This window comes from Lichenostomus cassidix, chromosome 2 (genome assembly GCF_008360975.1).
Source record: "Lichenostomus cassidix isolate B80296 chromosome 2, HeHo_3.0, whole genome shotgun sequence".
Lineage (NCBI taxonomy): Eukaryota > Metazoa > Chordata > Aves > Passeriformes > Meliphagidae > Lichenostomus > Lichenostomus cassidix.
The window spans coordinates 49508802-49531409 of record NC_139482.1 but is presented as its reverse complement, the minus strand read 5'-3'; the positions used below and the strand labels follow the sequence as shown (position 1 = coordinate 49531409).

The 22608-nt window shown below is 40.5% G+C and overlaps 1 protein-coding gene across 1 annotated transcript in view; it reads left to right on the top strand.

The window, feature by feature from the left end:
* The window catches only part of CNTNAP2 (contactin associated protein 2), a 716903-nt gene that overhangs the window by 676309 nt on the left and 17986 nt on the right, over window positions 1-22608 (top strand). Inside the window, exon 22 of the mRNA XM_085049831.1 lies at window positions 14247-14477. Coding sequence (XP_084905957.1) covers window positions 14247-14477 — 231 coding nt within the window. The remainder of the gene's footprint in view (window positions 1-14246; window positions 14478-22608) is intronic.

Below are 22608 nucleotides of genomic sequence, written 5' to 3'. Positions count from 1 at the left end.
AAAGGTCTTAGATGAGGAACTGCTGAAGAGTACTATTATTTTGTGGTTTAGTTCTGGAGCGACAACTTGCAGGACTTGTAATCCGAGACTCTGGTCCTACATTTCCTCCATGATGGTTCCTCCAATATCAATTATTCCTATTATGGCCTATTTCTGGTAAAGGGCTAATTTATTTTTTTCTTTACTCACTCACTTCTGGCTCCTTGCTGTCAAAAAAGCTGAGCAGGCCCCATCTGCCCCGTGGGCAGTGCATTTTGTTGGCAGCAGTGATGCTTTTGGCCTGAGTCAGGGCTGGCAGCCTCCATCCCCCCAAGCCATACAGCATCTGCTTCCACTGGGGCTCATAGCAGCAAGAGCAGCAGATAGCAATGGCCAAACCCAGCCATTACAAGAGAGCTGTAGCCTACAGGGTAGTTGTAGTTGTTGGCTCTTCAGGGTTCATGTCAATCCCCAAACTTTACCTGCTTCTTCTGCCTTTCTCCCCTCCCTCCTCCCCTCTCTCCATTTGGTAGCATGAGTGATGGAGGTAGGAAGGTGGTGGTGTAGCTGGGAGAGGAGGAGAGAGCAAGGAGACACTTGTGAGACTGAATGGAGAGAAGGAAGAGGTGGTCTCATAATGTGTGTCCATACCTGGATAACAGGTGGTCTCATAATCTCTGTGTCAACAGATGGATTTTAACCCCTTCTTCTTCCAGTGCCCTCTAGGCAGGCTTCTGAGTCTCCCTTCTGCCATCTTAAAAGAGAGCAAGTCATCTCACACTTCCATGTGAGAAAATGAAAAGCAAAATTATTTTTTAACTCTACCTTTCAAACCTTAGCAAAATAATGCCCTTCAGCTCTATTTTCGCAGTTTAACATCGCCGGCTCTTGCTGCTGAGCAGCATCTTGTAGCGAGACGGGCGCCTGGAGGCCCGGGACCCCGCGCCCACTCCCCCTGCGGATCCAGTCCGTGTATTCCGGCCCGCAGCACTCAGGCTGCGCTCGGCTCCGCTCCGCTCCGCGTTTTGCGCCCGCTCGCTCCGCAGGCGCGCCGTGCGGTGCTGCTGCGCCGCTGCCCGCAGCTCCGGGCGGGACGCGCGGAGTGCCCGGCGGGCAGGGCCGGACGGAGCGCAGGTAGCCGCGGGCGGGGCGGGGGTAGGCTTGTCCTGCGGGGCGGGGGGCTCGGGGCGCTCGGGTGATGAGCTGGCGGCGGTTCGCAGCCCGCAGCGGGGCGGGAGGGACGCGGTCCCGCAGCAGCGTGTGCCGGGAGCTGGAAGAGCCCCGCCGCCCGCAGAGCAGGGAGCGCACTCTGGGGACACAACAGAGCTGCGGGGCTTGGCCGCGGTGCCCGTGCGGGCTTTGGGGATTCCCGACCTTGGCTTACGCGTTGGGGCTCTGCCTGGGGTTTCGCTTGCTCGGGGCTGGGCGGAAGGGAGAGGCGCAGCTTGAAGGGACGGAGAAGGGCAGTCTGATTTAGATCGTCTGCTGGCGCTGGTGCTGCGATCCACCTGTAAGTTTTTGCTTATTTTTTATACGAACTGCTTGTAGAAGAAGCAAGTTAATAAGTAGTCCTGTGTTAGACATGTCTGCTGTCTGATCCAGCAGAGGCGACACGGAGCGTTTAATCATGTACAACATTGAAGAAAATTAAGGGAATGACAGTATTTTTATCAGTATAGCATCTGGAATTTAATGTCTTTTTTTAATATATTTCTCTGCTTAGAGCAATCATAACGAGATCCTAGAATTCCAATATTTTTATATTTATTTTTATTGCAGCTTGATCCAAGGTTTCCCTGTCACTCTAAATAAATCCATTACCTTTGGGATAAGAAACATCCAAAGCTCTGCTTCAGTATTTGGGTGGGAGCACATGCTACGGCTGTTAACAAAGCCATTATACTGCAAATGGCATTGTGTCCTCTATTCCAGGATATCACTCCGTCCTTGGGTGCAATAATAATAATAATGATAAAGAATATTGATAGTTCGATGTAGGTGAGCTAGAAGTGTTTCGTTTACACCATCTCATGAGATGCAGAGATACTGAGTTAGTCCTGGCATGTTATCTCGTCTGTTTGTCCATCATCACTCCACACACTCAGCTCTGTCTTTTTGTCAGAATGTCTATTATCATTACCTACTGAATAAGACTGTGGATGAGCAGATCATAGAAATTGAAAAAAATATGTACACTGAGCAAGCCTGGCATGTAATATTCTGTATGTGATTTGAAAAGCAATAAAGGTCCAGTTTAGCCATACATATTCCTTGCTGTTTGTCGTGGAATTAATTTTGTTGGCTGGCATCAAACTGCACCTATTCCTGTCATCTCTGGTGTATTTATTGAATGAGGGAGCATTTTTGGTTTCCAGATCATAGTGTAATGCTTTTACATTTAATTCTTTATGAAATCATAATTTCCGCTGCCTGAAAGTGAAGAGGGTCTTCTGCTGAGCTTTGACACTGTAACTTAAGTGCATTAAGGTTTCTTTCAAACCAAAGATTGAAAGCTCTCTTTTTAGTTATATAGTTGGCCCTCCCAAATTTTGATACAGTACAGTCCTATAATGGTGGAGGTGTGCAGTGGTTTTCGCAACACAAGGAGTTGAGACCCTCAATTAGCTTTGCCAGGCTGCAGCCTTAAAATGACCTGCAGGGGGTAATTTGTCCCAGAGTGAATAGTTCAGCGCCGGAACTCACTGGTGTGGGATGCTATGAAGGTCAGCAGCGTTAATGGTTTCTGGAAAGATTGGGCACATTCATGGGAGACAGTTCTGCTGGTAGAGAAATGTGAAAGGCAAGATGCAACTCTCATCTGAGAAGGGTTTAAAGCCCACGTTTATGGGAAGCTGAAAAGGTGTTCTGGGAGAGGATCGTTTTACATGCCCCATGCTGTTGTACTACTGGTGAATCAGCTGCTATCAGTCACTTTTCATTTCTGAGAGAGAACAATGAACTAGATAAGTCATTGATCTATCTAATGTGGCTGTTAAATTTTTATGATAATTTGACATTGTGCATCAAACAGTAATACTTTGCAGAAGTGAATTTATTATACATAGGCATGCTCCAGCAGAGGAAATACAAAAGTGCATTTCATACTTGTAACAAAGAAAAGAAGCACATAATAGAGATTCTTCGAATACAAATTGTTCAGCTTCAAATTGTGAAGCATACAATACTGGAAAAAAACCCCAGTTTACAAGAAATTGCTTCTAAGAAATTAAATTTATTATTTTCCCCTGCACTGTCTTACATGATCTTTTTTCCTAGAGTATTTTTTGAATTGTTAAAATCAATGATGTTTTTCAGTACTACAGCTAGATTGGTGTTGTCTATACAAAAAAGTGGATGTTTTGATCTGATAAAAACTAAATAGCAAATGAAGAAGTAAAGCAAACAGAAGGAAAATGTTGGAAGAAAAAATGACCTACAAAGTTACAGCATTCTTATCCTTGCTGTCATTCTGCTTTTCATTTGCTTGCTATTTTCAGGCTTTTGATAACTGAATTAAAATTGCCACTACTTTAAAACGTATTTTCTAGATGTGGCAGTGTGTATATCTTCTGAAAAATGTCAGTTCCAGAAAAAGCTTCTATTTATATATCACATTGGACTGAAATCCAACATTGTAGGTGCAATAGCAATGGATTTCTTTAAAATAAAATAAGAAAAATTATGTGAAACTGCTGAAGAGGTTTTATCTTTGGTAAAAAATAAGGTCCCTAAAAGTGATTTCTTAACAGATCTTTTACCTTTTTAATTATTAAAAAGAAAAAAAAGGAAGAAAAACACTCAACAACTTTTATGAATATATAAGGTTAATATGAGGCATAAATATTTTATATGAATAAAAATAATATCCTACTGAAAAATTATTTTCCAGTTTTAGTTGCATACAATGAATCCTCTTCAAATGCTTATTCTAGCATTTTTACCATCTCCAAGTGAGACTAAGGTAAGCAAGGGAGGAGTGAGACAAGACAGGGAATTTCAGCCTACCCACTCTAATGACACTGCAGTTTTACTAAGATATTTGATATAGAATGCAAAGTATATTATAAGGTCATGTGCAGGTAGTCATAGGAGAATACCAATTAAAATGCAAAGTAATGTCAGACTGAAATAATCACATAATTTTAATAGAGTTCTAACAAAAGCACAATATAACTAAATTCACTGGACTTTGGCCAAGACACATTACATTTGACTACAGGCTGCAAAAGACTTATTTGATTATTTATTTACTTTCTGGCCTAAAAAGAATTTTCTGTGTCACGTTGCAGCCAGCTTCCATAAGACATACTAGCACATTTAGACAAATGATATCAATAAAACTGCATATTGCTTTTGCATAGTAATGCAAAATATATGTGGTGTATATCCTTCTCTAAGGGTTATGAAGGATGCTGTCAAGGTTTTTTATCATGAGCATAAATTAGAATGGACTAATAAATCCTGCTGAAATACAGTGTAGCTGCTAATTCTGAGGATGTTCTGTCTGTAACAACAACCCTTTTTTTCACAGTGATATCTATGATGACAAAATTATTTAGTTATTTTGTCAGTCATTTCAATAGTTGTTTGTATTTTTTTTAAGAAATTTTGTCTGTATAATTTTTTCTCCTCTGCCATCATCCACTTCCTCTCACTCTGTCTAGAGCCTGCCTACAGAAAAAAAAGTAGATTAAGGATTTAATTCTTTGTTGTGGATGAAACACCCAGCGGTGGCTTTCCTTCTGCCCTCAACCCATGATCTGATTGCTCTTGCTTCGTGTCAAAAGGATAGAGGATGGGGTAGAAGAAGAAATTTGTTCTTGAAGCGAACTGTCAGATACTACTTATGCAGTTTTGCCTTGGGAACTGCTGATTTCTGCAGCCTGGTGGGTTACACCCATGTGTGCTGAACACTTTGCTTCTCAATCAAAAGATTTCCATCAGCTCTAGGGAGGGTTTTCGGTCAAGGTGTGTGGTACAGCCTGAGAGAACAATATTAGTGTGCTGTTCTGTCAGCTCAGGCCATCATCCAGGTGAATAATGGCCTTTTCTTTTTAACTCTCCCTACATTTGGAACTCCTCCTTTGAACAGCAGACTGAGCTTTTCACCTCTGGTGTCCAAGGAGAATGATTAGTGCACTAGGGGAGAATAGAATGCTACAGAAATGTATGAAATTACTGTAATATCTCTCACAGTTGGTTATAAAGGGTAATGTACAGATTGCTGTCTCCTTCCACAAAACCAGTGGGGATTTTGGTCACACTGGCACAGAGTTGATTGTTTGCTCCCATTGAGATTCTGGCCCAGCTGAGCACAGCAGCCACTCTTGAGTGGGAACATTTGAAAACTTCTGCCGAATTCAAGACTTTCATCTGATATCTGCATGCTGGGTCTAGTTCATTGGCAACAAAGGATCCCTAGAAACTTAGTATTTCTTCTCTTTTCCCCTGATTTTGCATTGTCCTATTACCCTTGGGAGAACTTTCCTTTCTATCTGTGTAAATATGCCATATAACCTGTGTCTCCATCAGTGACCTTTCCAAAGTCATGAGAAGTTTGAAGCATGTTTAAAAAAAAAAACATTTCATTTTATTTTCAAAGCTAAAACCCCATACCTTTTTGACTTAGGTCTCAAAACACTTTGAGAGAGATCTCAACTAGAGGGCCAGAAGAATACTCTGTCTCCTATTAAGAGGGAGAGACAGTTTGGCATGAATATCTGAAGTGGCTCACTCAAGGTTGTACAGCAAGTCAGCAGCAAAATGTGAAAAAATTACTCGTTTCCTTGAAAGAATGATGTTCAGTTTTCCGCTTGACCTTACTTTTGTGGCATTTTTAATGCAATTACTAAGAACCTTGCATCATCAGTTAATATCGTTTTTGTTAAAAAGCAGTTTGAATTTCTTAATAATAACTGTTGTTGGCTAATGCATGATGTTTTAAAATGGAAGATTCTGGAAATCATACATCCAGTATAAAATCTTGAAACATTTAGTAATTATATCATTGGTACAAAAGAGCAGGGGAAAAAATCCAATTTGTTCTCAAACACTTTACATTTGTGGCAATGTGAAAACAGGCTGCTGTCAAATAACATCTCCATTTCATAGCATTCTTTGCAGTGCCTTTTTTGACAGAGGAGCTGCAGTCTAGCACTAGTCTTTATTATTCCTGCAATAATGGGACTCTGATAGGAGTGTATTTCATGTCAGTGATTTGCTGTCTCCATTACAGCGTGACCCGAAAGCCGTAACTCCTCTGCCAGGGGCTGGGGTTTGGAAGTGCTCCAGGGCTGCAGCACAGCTTCCAGACCAGCTCAGATTCTCTGATCCTGTGTGTTTTTCACCCAGTTCAGTCATTTTTAACTTGTGCAGAAAGTATCAGAAATGTTTTATAAAGGAATGGCCTTTGTTTGGGCAATTCTAATAACGCCGCTGTTGCAAATAAAATGCGCACTGAGCTGTTACAGCCCTCATAAGTAATTTTTCTCCTGCTTGTACTGTAGGTGGAAAGGCCATTTCTTAAGTGTCAGACAGCAAATGAAAGCACTATGGATTTGCTGTGCAGCACTGTTGTTTGGCACAGCTGGGTTAATGGTAAATCCTTCGGTTTCTGGCACAGTGCTTCATAGACCATGAATAGCATCTTCTCTGTGTCTCGGTGCACAGTCAGTGAGCTTGTCAGAGTAGATATAAACTGTCTAAACAAAATTATTCTATGCAAGCTGTAACATCTTATAAAAGGAAATCAGAAAAGGTACAACAAGTAACATAAAGTTACAAAGTGGAGGTTAAAATAGCCACAGAAAGATCGTGTCACAGGACAGGGCCATACTCTGAGTGGCACCTGAAAGCTCTGGAAAGCAATCAGTTGTAGGCATATTTGGAGGCATCTAACTGGAGTGTGATCATGGTTCCAGGATGAAGGGGACAGACAAGTCTCTCATGACACATGTCAGAAGAGGGAGTGACAGGACGGTTTTCCCGATGCACTGGGGGCTGGAGGCCAGCTGCAGCTTTACTGTATTAACTTGATGGGAAGGGGACAGGTGGGGAGGCACCTGGATACCACCTGGCCTTTGAAGATATGTGGACTAAAAAAAGTGTGTCTGCTGCTTAGGACATTAATTTTTGCATAAAGAGCAGTTGGTAGCCATTTGCATTTGGGTCTTGTGAAGCTCAGGTGCCCATTTTCAGGGGCTGCTCACCCCTTTGCTGTCCCCAGCATCCTTTGAACATGTTCTCCATAAATGAACATCTTGTTCCTCTGGTACGAGTGTCCAGAAAGCAGCTCAGTCTTGAGTAAAGGACAAAATTGAGTCCCTCTTGTTTTATACTCAGTTTGCACCACTTGGTGAATTTTACTTCAGGGACTGAAATTAAAAGCCAGGGAAGTTTGAGAGCTGTGAAAAGTCTTTACAGTAGCATAGTTGAATCCCCATACATCTTGAGGTATTACATTAAGTATAGCTCATTAAATGTAGTTCTGAGGCTTCAGCTTCCTTCCTTTGTACTGTGAGTATTTAACATCTCTAGATTGACATGTTGCCTACACAGTTGAGTGGTATTAGCATGCTTTTTTTAATATATAGGAATTGCTGGTCTTAGGACAGAGGTGATATAAACAGACAGTAAGCAAACAGATGCTCCATCTTCACACTGGAGGATGTTCATCAGAAGACCCAGGCGGTGTGTCAGAATGTCATTTTTCCAGTCCCTGGTGTTATCCCTCTTCTGGATGTGTAGTAACTGTTCCTGACATAGATTTTTTCTCCCTGTGGCTTTTGTCTAGCAGGTATATGCCACCCCAGATAGGTTCTCCCTATGACTGGGATTCAAACTAATTAATTTTTTCTCTTGGGTTTTTTACACCATGCCAGTTCTCTCAAGTATTGGCATGTGATACAGTTTGATGTTGCACTGAACAGCTCATCTAAGCTTCAAGTAAATGAAACTGCTTTAGTAATCTCTGTGGATTGTGAATCCTTGCAATCAATAGCTTCCTTTCAGCAGAGTTTAAACTGCTTTCTATTATGTGGAGCCTGACACCAAAACAGAGAGATGCTTAGGATGCTGATTGAGCTGATCGTTGAGCAGCGGGTGACATAACAAGGTATCTTTCTGAGTGCAGGGGACAAGGGGGCACATGCTACTTTATTTCTAGTAGAAAATCTATTGCTAAGGTTGACCCAAAAGCAATTAGTGGTTCATTTAATTGAATTGGTGAATCCACCTGTGCAGTCTATTAAAATATGATACAGTTTAGGCTCAATTTAGTGCAGCAAGTGTAGAGATTGATAATGGATTACCTTTTGTCTACCCACTGAGTGGATGTTTGATCTTAAGTGAAACAGCAGAGCATCCTGGTAGTTCAGCCAGAAATACCATCATGTGGCTAAGCTAAACTTCTCCCACTGCTTATGTGGCTTCTTTCTTTCCAAAATCATTAAGCTCTTGGGTGCTTACAAACAGGTCATTGTCCTAAATCCAAATAGCTAGATTTTTCACCATTTTCAAAACTCAAATGATGTCTTGTGTAAATTGTGCAAGAAGTAGTCTTTTTTGCAAATTGAACTGAAAAGGGCTTTGGTTATGCTTCTGAGGCTTTACTTTGTTTGGAAGGTATCTTCTGTCAAGATCAAAATCATACCAGTATATAGAGTTTTTCTTCTCCCTGCCCTGCTGTGTGCTACTTTGGGCAGAGCTTTCCCAGTACCAACAAAGAAAGAAGAGTTAATTGGCTATAACATTTACCAAGAGCCTTGCTGAAATAGAATAGGTACCCTTGCTTACCCTTTATTTCTACTTTGAAGGGCTCCACTGGAGAACTCCAAGGGAATTCATAAGAGGATATTTATTACATACATTGTAGTACATACCCACACACTGTACTTCAAGTTCTGTTACATTTCCCTCTTAATGGAACATAATTTGCTATAAATAGATGTCTTGATCTCTGTATGTCAGGAACACTGTTCAAGGTTCAGAATTTATTATAGGTTTCTGTATTGATATGCATTTGAGAGGAAGTCAAGAAGAGAAATACACAGATCAGCTACACAGTGGGAAGGTATTGAGCAAAGATACTCAGCGCATATGTTTAATAAAAACACATTTAATAATAGGTTTTGTAGGCTTGCTTCCCTCCTGGCTGGTTCTCTCTCCTCTCCCACTTTCCAAGGTCTATGTGTAACACAGTCCTAGGCTATCTTTCCACATGTGGCACAGCAATACTAGTGTGGCACAGTATTGTGCTGGATTGCACAGCTTTTTGCTGCAGAGCCTTGTGTACGTGTGAAACATTCTAGGATACTCACATGGGGAACTTTACATAAGTAGAAAGCAATTCTTCATCTATCCAAAACCTGCTCAGAGCTATGGGACCAAACACATTATCTTTGATTTCTGCTACATCAGGCTGTCATTTTTTTCTGTCTTTCTAAGTGATGCTACAAGAATGTATAAAAGATAGATGGTGGAATTAAGTGGAGCCGTACCTCTCCAGCAGTGCACTACCTTTTTATGTTATTAGGAGCTCTATGGCCCTTTGAGCTACTCTATAAATCTTTTACTGATAGATATGGAAAGTAGAAAAGGGGGAGAAAAAATAACTAACGTGTATTTGGCAATGTGTCTACTTCTACAAATAGCCCATCAGATGCATGCTGACTAGGTCAGCTTGGGTAATAACGTGAATCAAGGTGTTGATTGGTTTCTCTTGTGATAGTGCCTAGGCAGGAGACACAGCTGTGCACCTACAGGTAATGTAGTAAGGGTGAAAATGCTTCAAAAACAGCTAAACTAATTACACTGATGAGTATTGCTGTGTGCTGCTTGTACATTTGTTACTTATGCAGAGGTCCAGCCACAATTTTTTCCTCAACATGATTTATTTCTGCTTGTTTTTTTCTAAATTCATAGAATAATCAATTTCAGCTTGTTGGGTACTCATTAACGGTGCCTTGTGTCACAGATGAGATTAGTTTAATTGGGTAGAACTGGGTGCTAATAATGCCAAGGTTGTGGGTTTGACCCCTGCATGGGCCACTCACTTAAGAGCTGAACTCAATGATCCTTGTGGGTCTCTTCCAACTCAGAATATTCTGTGATTCTGTGAAATATGCTTGAAAATAAATGTCCTTTACATCTTTTCACCTAATGGATAAAGAGCTTCTTTAGTAGTGGCACATAATTTTCAAGAGAGAAATAGCATTATTTTCATCACTATGGCATGTTTCTGCCATAAACATGAGAAATAAGTCCTGAAATAATAATGTGTAACTAAGGATTAAATTCCTATGTCTTTTTACTGTTAAAGAAATAGCAAAACACAAATTGATGCAATTGATGTTAAATATATCTTCAGTGAATGATAACACACAAGACATGGGGCAACATCTGTGAGATTCTTGGCATACTGTGTGTTAGTTATATAGGTTTTTTAAATGTTTAAGTAGTGTGGGTAGTCAGTTGCATAGTTATTGTGTGAATGCTTTATGTTAAGGATTTGTGCACTGCAAGGCATCTGTGCTAGAATGGGTTCACCTGAATGGTCTTGTGCAATTGTGTTATCTCACGTCAGCAGGTTGTGTCGTCAAGACAGAAAATGGTTAAAACCAGTCAAAGTTAAAAAGAGGGCCTATAAGTGACTTTTTTGAAGTCTTTCATTACACAAATACCTGAGGGTAAGATGCCAACAGGAGATTCCTGCATCAGGTCTGAAAGCAATAATATAAATGTTGTTATTAGGTAGTGATAATAATATATGCTGTAATATTTATGTGACTTTGCACTAGCTTATGTGCTGATTATTGTAACAATGCAAAGTAGTAGCATTGTACATTTCCTTTTTTTAACTAATGTGATTGTAATCATCTTTTGGTTCCCTCCCCCCCTTTGTTACAGGGAGAAAATTGAATTTTTTGTCATGAGAACAAAGACATATTTCATTTTGCAATCATTGCACTCCCCAGGAATAGGTTTATTAGGCTCAAATGCACAGGGAAACAAAGTGTAATGGCCTAATATCAGGGAGTACCAGTGTGCTGAGCCCCAAGGGATATGCAGGGGCAGGAACACGCTCACAGTCATGGAAGTTGATCTATATTGTTTCAGCACTGATGAGATGTGAGCTGGCAGAAAATTTGCATGGGGTGATTTGCACAGCCATCTGTCGCTGTTGAGCAGCTAGCAGAGTAATGAATGCATCGGTTCTCAGTGGCAAGAAGGAATGACCTTTATTGTTTTGATTTCATCACATTTATAGAGTTCTCAAAAGTCACCCAGATTGGTCAGTCAGAAGCCTTCCCCCAGGCCTGATTGGCCAGGCCTGCACTGTCCAAGTTCTGGGACACTGTTCCAAAACATCCAAACTTTATCTTTATTTACAAAAACACAAGAAAACTTCCCATGGGAAAAACTGTGCTAGCCACAGCCATCCTTTGTGGAATGTTTAGAACAAAAAATGCAGGTCTTCAGCAAGGTGCGTTGTTATGTTGAGGGGTTTTGTTGTTTTGATTTTTTAAAAATTCTTTCAGTATCTAGTATCCATCACTTATTTATGGAATTAGAGAAGCGTGGCGCTGAAGTTGTTAGATTAGCACAGTCATATTCATGGATCTTTGTACTTGTCAGTCAGGATTGTGAGTGGGAGGCTATTAGCTTCTGCATGAAGTTCCACAGAATATGTAAATTGTGAGTGAAATCACTGAACTATTAGTTACAGTGGTTACAGTTTTTTAAGAGTCCTGTAATTTTTTCATAGATTATAAGGATTATTCAAAAATACCGTGAATATTTTATTGAAGTAAGAGGGAGTGAGTGTTGTGGTCAGAAAGGAACCTTGTCTGAGTGACATGGTCTACAGGTAGCCTTCAAATGCATGAACTGCCTTTTGTACAGCTTTTCTACTAACTGTGGAAAATGTATGTGCATGTGTGAGGTTTTTTACTTATTACCAAATTTTTTAAGGAGACATTGCTAATGGTTTGGTAAAGCTACCTTTTTGAAGGAGAGCTGGATGAATGACCTATGTAACTAATACTTTTATTTTAAGCATTTAAGCTAGTCCTTAGCTGAGTCCTGAGGATGTGTCCACTTTGTCAGAGGTAGCAGTCACTGCTTACTGCCAGCTGGTGAAATGTGGCTGTAACATTAATATAGGCTGAATAAGCACGAGCAAAGAAAGGACATCCTCAAGCAAGAAAAAAAGGGAAAATGCAGGGACTAGAAAATCCATTTTTGTATCATGGATCATATACATGATACAAAATGCAAGTAATTTTCAGATAATCCATCTTTGTTGTGTGCCCTTATGCTAGGTGTGTGGGGAAATTAAATGTTGTGTGTTTACCATTCTAACATGACTGCAAAGACAGAAAAGGTGTAACTTAGTTCTGTGTGAAAACCAAGAAGTTGTTTTCATCATGCTCAAGATTTGACTAGTTTCCACCAGTTTTCTCACCCTGCATTCTTAAAGTGTAAACCCCAAAAATGGAATGGTTTATCTGGTTTGTAGCCTTGAAACTCCTTGTATGCATCCCTGATGCAGAGCCCTCAATACTCTTGGGAATGTAACCCTGACATGATAAATCATGAGGGTTTTTAGGGGCAGTAAACAGCTCAGACCTCATATAATTGTTCCTGGTTTGGTTAGAACTGAACACAGACATTTCCAAAAGCTTAGTCATAGGTTTTCTAATAATTGTAGGTTGATTTTTTTTTTTTTGGTAGTAAAATTCAAAACCCAGATGTGCTTTGGTTCCCTGTTTAACCCCAAACTGTTAAAATAAAACCCTTTCCCACTTCCTCTTCTCACCTCTCAGAAGCTTTTCTTTCCCCACCTGCTTTCCTTCCTTAATTTTTTAGGACAAAATCTTGTCATTTACAAACATTAATTTTCTAGAAAAAAGTAATTTTTAAATGCCTATCATTGTTCCTATCCGAAAAGGTTGCCTTTGAATAATGTGGTGCTGCTCCCGTTTTTCTGTCCCCTCTGTCCCCCTACTTTGCTCAGCTCAGTGTGACTTTTTCCAGTGACTTCAAGGGCCAGGTATTAACCTAACGACCCAGGGAATGGTGGTTGGGAATGTCTCTTTGCCTCTGGAGCAATAGTCCCCAATGCAGCACAAACATGATGCTTCCATGTGTCGTTTTCATTCACTCTGCACTACCATAGAAGAAAGGAAGCCAAATTCCCCACTGTCGTGTAAATATTATATGAGACATTGCAGTGAGGCTTTGAAATGTTAATATCCCTCTGATGCAGACAGCTGACAGAGAGGGACAGTTTTGATTTGGTTGTGACTCAGGCTGTTCCAACAGGTCCTGGCAGAATTAAAACAGCTGGGAGCAGACGCTGGTTTCCTGGGTAGTAAGGGTGTTTTACATGATTTTGGGGTCATCCTACCTGGTGTTTTAGAAGGAAGAAAGCTACCTGGGGACAAACTTTGAGAGGCAGCTTTTTTAGGGAGTGGTGGCAGAGCCCTCTGCTCAGCTCATGGATATCAGCTGCCAGCTTCTCAGTCAGCCCACAGCAGCAAAGTGATGGCACCAGGGTCTCAGTCCCTCAGCCTGCAGCGGGGCTGGATGAGATCCTGCCATCTCTCAGCACTGCAGGGGAGTAAAGGAAGGAGACTTGAGATGGATGGTTTTCCACCTCAGGCCACAGAGACATGGGGCCTGCTGGTGAAGGGAAGCTTGGCTCCCTGGCAAAGGGACCCAGGAAGTCCCTTCACCCTTGGTCTCCTGGTGAAAGGACACTTGGTCTCCTGATGAGGAGATGGGAGAGGGACAGGAGTGACCAGGAGTGGTCTCAGCCCACTGAGAGGAGCTAGAGGGCAATCTAGCTAGAGAGGAGCTAGAGACCAGGGCTAAGGAAGGGTTATCTCTCACACCAGCAGCTTCAGCTGGTGGGAGAGACCATGGTCAAGACTGTCCTTCTGCTTTCTCTTCCAATACTATTCTCAAAAAGATATTTTTTTCCTGGCCTTTTGCTCTTTGATGACTCCTTCACTGACTCCTTCATGCCAGCCTTTCATTTTAATGATAGCATAGCAGTGAAACCGAGTCATGCTAAGGCCTGAAGGTTTCCAGCTTTAATCTGTAATGAAATATGAAGAAACCTGTCAGGGTCTGACACAATCTCTGTCTCCTTCAGAGAGGGACTTGGGAGCTGAGCTCTGGGAATCAAGTGTTCAGACCAACCATGCTTTCCAAAGCAATGAATTTTTTTTATTAATTCTTTTCCGCTCTTCAATTTCCCATAGAAATTGGGAAGATTGACCAAGATATATATAAATACAACACCCCAGGATTCACTGGCTGCCTATCGAGAGTACAGTTCAACCAGATTGCTCCACTCAAAGCAGCTCTGAGACCTACCAACGCCTCCTCTCACGTCCACATCCAAGGAGAACTGGTGGAATCCAACTGCGGAGCGTCTCCACTCACCATCCCACCAATGTCGGCCGCCACCGACCCTTGGCACTTAGACTCAGGTAAGCTGGGCTTCGTGTCACATTCACTCAGCAGAGCAGCTCAGAGAAGAAATCCTTCTGCCTTCCTCTGTAAAGAAAAGCAAAAATGAGAGTTAAGGGATTGATAGGTGACTGTAGGGCTGTAGTCATGGTAGGAAATGCAAAACTGGAATGACAGATTTGCCACCACTTTTAAATGAAGTTACAGGGGGAGGGGGCGAGGTTGCTTTTTTTTTAATATTCTTATTTATTTTTCATTTGTGTAAGTCTCAGGCTATTTAAATGTTGAGTTTTGACCTAGCTGCTGTGATGGCATTTTCTCTGTAGTCAGCAAAAATTTTCAAGTGCATATAAATTAGGTACAGTAGTGTTCCTTATGCTGTATTCCTAATAAGTGAATATACTGCAGTCGGCTTCATACAAAAAAAAGGTAAATCTAATTTTAGGCATAAATGCATTTATGTAAAGTGCTTATTTGTTTTGTGAAATGTTTGCTTTCTGTAGGCCATGTTTAATGGAAAATCCCATTAGTCATGGGGGCATTCATCTTGTGCTGAAAATGCTGGAAAGCCAAAACAATTTGCTGATATCAGCAATCTCATCCTGCTTTTGACTGACAGTCCCTGAAAATATAAGTTGTGCCTAAGTTTAGAGAGTTCTTTTTCCTCTTTTACTTCTTGAGTGTCAGATTACCTTCAGATTTATAGGGTCAGGTGTATATTGACATCTCCCTTGCATTTTGTCCGCATTCTGATTTCACTTGTAGAGTGTAAATTAGAACCTGTCCTGGCAAATTTGTTGCGTTTGAAGTAGTATAAAATTAAAGTGCTAGAGGAAAAACTTGATCTGTAATGATTTTGATAATGATTAGTCTTTGGGGATGCATCCATATGCCAGTTTTTATATGACAAGGGGCAGGTATGTATGTCTTTCCCAGAAGTACATGTCAAGATCATGCCTTTGAGGGTTTGTTTTTTTGTGGGAGTTTGATTAGTTGGTTGGTTTGGTTTGTTGTTGTTGTTTAGGTGTTTTTTTCTTGCAGTGTCAAGGAACTCTACAGGATTTCCTTTCATCTCTTCTTCAGCAGAGAAATGAGGCAAGCATTTCTAAGGAGAGCCAGAGCTCCTTATAGAGCTGAGGATCCCAGACATTAATACAAGCCGTATCATTTTTAAAACCTGTCATTCCCTCCTTGTTGCCATGACATGCCATTGTAAGATTTCAGGATGTCTCTTCCCTACTTATAACATGCAATTTCCTACCTGAATTTTATTCATCATAAATTAGTAGTGCCTTTCTTCTCTGAAATTATTAGACCAGTTTGTACCTGAAGGTTATGGTCTGTGCTGCTCTTTCTATAAAAACACATTTTCCTCACTGGTCCTGACTTTAAAAAGTGTGCTATAAACTTCTTGAGTATGTACTGCTGCTGTGAATCATGTGCATCTAATGGCTTTCTGGTTGTTAATTTTTGTTGGTTACTTTTCCTTCCACTTCATTTGACTGCAAGCTAGTAAAAGACTATGGTGGGATTTACTGAGGATGTTTGCACTGTTCCTAATAGCTCCTGCAATTCAAAGAAAGTGGTCCAGTTTGTCCTTGCCACATGCTATTATGCTTTACCTTGCGTAAGCTCAGTCTCATCTTGGAAACTTGGTTGACCTGACAGATTACAATTTACATTTTTTCTTCTGGATTAATTGTAGTACTTGGTCACAGAGACAGCGTGAAGGATGTCAGGGAATATACAGCATTTTAGTAGGTTGGCTCAAACTGTCTGCTAACTTCTGCCAGTAAAAAATAAATCTCATTGCCATAGTCAGACTTAACTGTTTCAAGTCATTGGCAGACACAGCACAAGTAACCTACCTTCATTTTTGGTAATGATTAGTTTTAGTAAGACTGGGAGCTAGGAACTCCTCCTCTTGTCCTCTCCAGTGATCCACAGCAGTAGAGGGAAAAGATCATGTTGCTTCAAAGACTTCTAGTGAGGGACTGCAGCAGACCAAAGAAAGCAACAATGTCAGGTGAGCTGTGGTAGAAAGAAATTTCAAAGCAAAGGAGTGGTGTTTCACTGGTTCAGGAGTAAAAGGATATTCAGGTGTTGGTTGGTGAGCAATATCTCTCTCCTACTGTGGCTGACTTTTCCATGGTACAAAGAAGAGATATCTCAGCAACTCATCAATCAGCATCAGTAAAAACAACTCATTCTTTGTGAAAGTATTGGTGGTCTGACACAAATAGTTCAGTCACAGGAAAATTATATGCTGTAGACTGTGTAACCTTGAGTCATCAAAGTCATAGCCTGTCAGTCCTCAAAATGATCTTAATAAATTCTAAATCTAAATTAAAATGCTTGAGTTTAGTGTCACTTTGCCTTAGTAAATTAGCAGTTTTCACTGAGGATTTTTTTTGTTTCCCAAACCCCACTTAAGACTTTCTAACACAGATCATTTTGAGAGAGAAAAAGGAGGAATCAGAGGTATAAGTAACTGGCTCCAGAACTGGAATAGTGTCCATTCTCTCAGTGTGAATTTGCTCCCTCACTAAACTGGCTGAAGGGACAAAGACAAAAAGCAGTTTTGAAATTCACAGAAATTCTTGTAGTGATGCTAAAGCAAAAGCCACTCACACTTTGCCACAAAAAAATTATTGCAAATAATATGGCTTTGAAAGCAGCGGTTACTAAGAGTGAGGCTTCTTGTTTCAAACGTTTTTATTTGTAATTTTTAGTGTTATGTTACCTATTTAATTTTAAATAGTCCTTAACAAAACCTGAGAGCTGAGGATGGGTGTTTCATAGTGAAAATAAAAAAAAACAAGAAAAATTTGTGGGAAGTATCATATGGTTGAAATCTCATTCAGTGACATACTCTGAACTCATCCTGATTCATATTTTCAGTGAAGCATAGGTTTTTAGCTTTGTTTCTCAAATATTGTGCAATTGAACTTTGTGGATTGAAAAATGTTGTAGGAGGGGATCAAAGGTAAGTATCTAAATAGAGCAGGTACACCAGACAACAAATGTAATGATGCTTTCAACTGCAGTGCTGGATCAGACTTCGCAGATAATTACTAGAAGTTAAGCAGGTTCTGCCTGATGGGTGACCTACATGAAATGTTTTCTTTAAACTCTCCTGTGTAGTTACTGCATGAACATCTCCTGCTAGCTGCAAAACATTTTGGATGCCCTAACAGAGGGGCTAAAGGGAAAATCATAATGACATGCATCAGTCACTTGGCAGTTGACCTTTAAAACTAGTTCAGGGGTTTATCAATCGGAAGCCCTGCTGATTTTCTCCCCAGACAAATGAGCTGTACAGCTTGTTGATTCACTGTCTTGCACTTTGCATTAGCCTTGAATACACATATATTTCACATTTACAGTATTAGATCTTTTGAAATTCCTTTGTTGTTGTAGAAATCCCTCTTCCCTCCCTCCCTCCCCACCCCTGGTTGGCATTTTGCCTTGCTCCTGGGACATTATCTTAAACCATGATCTTGTTCAGCTGGTGAGTATTCTTACAATGCATAATCTTTTCCTGTTGCTATGGTGATCCTTTCTTGGTGATGATAAAGCACAGGAATTCAACAAGTCATTCTTTTCTGGAACGTGACTTTTGGGTGGTTTAAAAGAAAAAGGTCAATAATCACATCCAAGGAGATCATCAATATAGTTCCCTTCCTGTGTTTTCCTCCCATCAGTGTTATCTCAGTTCGTGTGATACAATCCAATTTGCTTTGGTTACATCAAAAGGAGTATAGAAAAGAGGCAAAAGAAGCCTGATCAATGAACATATTTTAAAATGTCATGTTCTACCTTTACATATTGACCAAACCATTGAATTACCTGTCTGGCATACATTTCAAAACAAAAGTTTTAATTTCTATAGCCTTTAATTTTAATGGTGTGCATTTTAATATCTATTATTGTTGAAAAGGTAAAAAAAAAGCTAATCTCAAGGGGTTTTTAATATCTCTCAATTCAGATTAGCCAAGATATATATCACTGATAAGTGACACTTTGCTTATTGTAGAGAAGCAAAGAAAAGCCCAAACTTTATTATTTTTGTAGTAAAAAAGATTCCACACCTAAAATGCCTTGTAATTAAAATCAGAAGTTGCATACTGTAGGAGTGGCATTTTTTAGTGCATGGGTGCTTTTATCTAAGATAAAGGCTCTGGAGTTAATAACGAAATTTCACTTTGAAATTTGTCTTATTCATATAAAAAAGGATAAAAGAAACATACTACATGGGTGTACCTGTCCATTTTAGGCAAAATGTGCTCCAGCTTTGCTTAACTACCCAATCTTGAATTGAGTAAAAGCAGAAGATCCCAGAAAAGCAAGGCACACACAGTAGTTGGCAAACTGTGCTTTAGCAGCTCTAAGCTGTCATGGCACTCTATAGATACAAGATGCATTTTACTCTGAATATGAACAGAATGGCATCTAGAGTATTTAACATGGGATTTAGTTAAACCTGTATTAGCTTTAACATATTACGAATTAAGTGGAGCAGGATTAAATGCTACATCTGTGCTGTTCTTCTAAGTGGCGTGACTTTTTTCTGACTGTGCATGTTTAAACCCTAAATGCTCTTTATTTTTTTGTAATAGTTGAAGGGTCTCGCCTTTTAAGAATCAACAGCTTGCTTTGAAACCTATATTGAGCATGTCTGGCAAAAACGTGTACCACTGTCTTGAAGATTAAAACAGCTGCTTGCAGGATTGGCTCTCTTTTTGATACAAATTCATCCCTCTTCTTTAACAAGTGATGGCAAGAGAGGAGAGCAGCAGCACTGAGCGCTGGCCATATGATCTGAGCTCACCTGTTTGGCCAGCTAGCTTCCTTGTCAAGTGAAAGAGAGCAGTCCATCCCTGCACTGAGGGAAAGTGTCACTCATGTTACCGGTGGCAGTGCTGAAGGTCACCTTCGTAATTCAGATGCCATCAGTTGCGTTGCATCTCTCCCTCTGACTGGTACCACACCTCAGAGGGCAGAGCAGCAGCACCTGAGGAGAAGGCTGGGTCAGAATGGTGCTGGTATGTGAGTAGGAAGACGGGAAATAGCTTTTGCCCTTGTCAAGGGCTTGTTACAAATGATGCTGTGGAAAGGAAGAATCAAAGGCATTATTTGCTGACGGGTGACGATGCAGCCCTCAAAGCAGTCTTTGGTCACAAACACATGAACAAAACACTCTTCTCCTGGCCACAGACATTGAAAGAGTCCTGTACACATCAGTGAATCCAAGAGCATGAGCATTAAAGCCAATGGTGACAGAGGACATAGCACTCATTCTCTCTTTTAAGGGACAGCAAGGGAGCAGAGTCACTTCCCTGGGCTTCCTGCAAGGAGCAAGTGAGTCCAGGCAGGAGGGACAGAGGAGATGCCCCACTTTTGTTCATGATGCAGCCTTACACATCTAAATTTGATCTCCTAGTGTTAGCAAAATTAGACATAGATATGAAGGCATTTGCTAGAATAAAATGACGCTCCTCCTTTTTTCAAGCATAGCAAACCTACACTGCAATCAGAGAATGGTGCCAAGTTCACTCTTCAGGGTTACTGATTACTCGAGGTGGTTGGTTTGGTTTTTTTTAATTAACATAGCATGTAAACATTGGGAGGCTGTTTGTCTGCCAGTAAGCTAGCTTAATATTTATACTCTTTATACATGAGACTGAAGATGCACTTGCAACCTGCCCTGTGAATCAACAGGTTCTTCCACTACCAGATTCTGGTGCATTTCTGTGATTGTTTACTCTGTTGAGAGTGACCAGCATTCATTCTCCATGCTCCCAATGGCCTTGACCTGAGTTGTTTTCAAACGGGAAGGTAGCATTTTTTGTCAGTCAAGAGGGATTAAGTCTAGCAGAAGCTCATAGCTCAGTTTCTAAGCACCAAGTATTTCTTGCAGACAAGAGGGTAAGTGGTAAACATTTAAATGCAACAGATTCTATTTCTCTCCTGCCCATCAAACAGCTAACTAGGAAGAGCATCTGTCTAAAATTTGGCACCATCAGTGCTTCATCCTTAAAGGGTTTAATTATGGTGCTTGAAATACTGCAAATCTCTCTATTGATTTGGAATAAAAATGCCTCCCTCCGTCTCATGTAGCTCCTTCACACAATTATGCATAGCTTTCTCTTAATTTTAAGACTATATAATTTCAGTGTGGAATTTCTGACACTCTGCCTAGTGTATCAGACAGTTGGCAGACTGCCAAGCTTGTAAATTCTGGCATTCGTTGACAGACAAGTATTGTAGCTGTTTCATAAGCAGTGATTTGAATATTAATGCTGCTAACTAATGTCAAGAGAAGGTGCTAATAATAAAAAGACAGTCGTTTCCATCTTCTACAAAGACTATACTTTTTACACAGGTACTAGTCTTAACTAGGAACACAGGGATGGCATAAATTAGGGGAAAAATGGAGTAGAGAAGGAAGCATTTAGATGCCTGAGCACTTCATGTGACTGCTTTCTTTTTCCTTTCCTCAGGCAGAAACGCTCTTATTTCCTGTGTAAGAGGTTATTCTAGATTACAGTCAGGTCATTACAGCTATGAAAGTTTATTTTAGTTTTGAACTCTCCAATCTGACCCATTTCTTAGCCCAAATCCAAGCCTTTCATTTCGGTTTGGGTTTCTTTTTCTCCTTTTTTGTAGCTTTCATAAGTTTACAGGCTTGTTTGGTACTCTTGATCATTGGGGTGGATTTTCTTCTTTTTTGGGGGGTTTGGGGGAGAGGAGGGGTTGTTTCTTTCACATATTCCCTCTGGGTCCATTATCAGTGATTAGCTATACACAGCCAAGCTTTGACCAGCACTTAACTCCACTGTTCATTTGAGAGCACCAAAGCGCTTCATCTTCTACATTAATTATAAATGGAAGTATTTGTGTATCTTCCTTAACAGGTGAAATGTAAGCACTGCTCATAAAATTTTCATGGCAGTGATAGCTTAGGCCAGCATGACTCTTGTCTGGAGTCCTAGTGAGACTCAGTGTCAAGGAGGTGTTACTACCAAGAATTACAAGATAGATGAGTTTAGGTCTTTGATGGATGAGGGTGCTGTAATGTGTTGCACATCAGTTGGAAATCTGGCAAGGCAAGTGTTCAAAATACTGCTGCTGCGATCCGACTTACTGGAGTTCAACTGCAGATGAACAAAATCGAAAAGTGATGCTAAATATCTGTTCTCCTTTTAAATGAAGAATAAAATTCTGTAGTATACAAGTACCAGATATTAGTATTATAGAGTGTCTTGCCTTATCACGTCTTTGTACAATTACTTGCTTGTGTGCAAAAGAAAGTGTGAAACGAAGGTACGAAGGAGGAGACAAGGGAGAATTACCTAACCCATCCCAACAGACAATGCAGAAATGTTTTCCCTGTTTTATGTTTCATCCAGGACTGAGTTGGGGAGTTTAGGCTGCAAGGATGGGTCTCTTAATAAGGCACAACTTCATCTGTCCTTTTGATCGGAAGATAGCTATTCAAGACCAAAAGAAAGAATATTGTACAACTCTCTTGGTGTAAGTCATTGATAAAACTCCATTTCCTCCTCTCCTTATGAGCATGGACAGCAAAGCTCACCTGCAGGAGGAAATTAAAGGGCTGGTAACACAGCAATTCAGAAACAGCTATCTTGACTGATTGGGTTGTCTGCTGTCTCGTGTTTAGAGTCTGTATTGTCCCACTTCATTGACCATGGAGCATTCACTTCATTTTCTCCCAGCACTGCTGTTGTTCATTGTTGGCATTTCCATTGTTCATTCTAAAATCCATGCTTTTTTTACAGAAACATCCAACAACACTTTTCAGCTATAATCCCCACTTACTTTCCCAGGCTGTCCCAGACATTTGCATGCAGAAGGGCTTCTCAGAGGACAATGTTTCTATTAAACCATCATTTCAGAGGATTTTTAAATTTTTACTCATTTCACACTGGAATTAAAAGACAGGATTGGAGATCCTTCACACCAAACACATAAAACCACAGGTTTTGTGTTTGCCATTATCTCTGTGCATTTATGTCTCAGCAGAATGCACTAGAAGCTGTCGTAAATCCACTCGAGATTCAGTGAAAAATTCTTAGGGAAAACCTTTCAAAATGTTTTTGATCTAACAGAGCATACCTGAAAAAACCT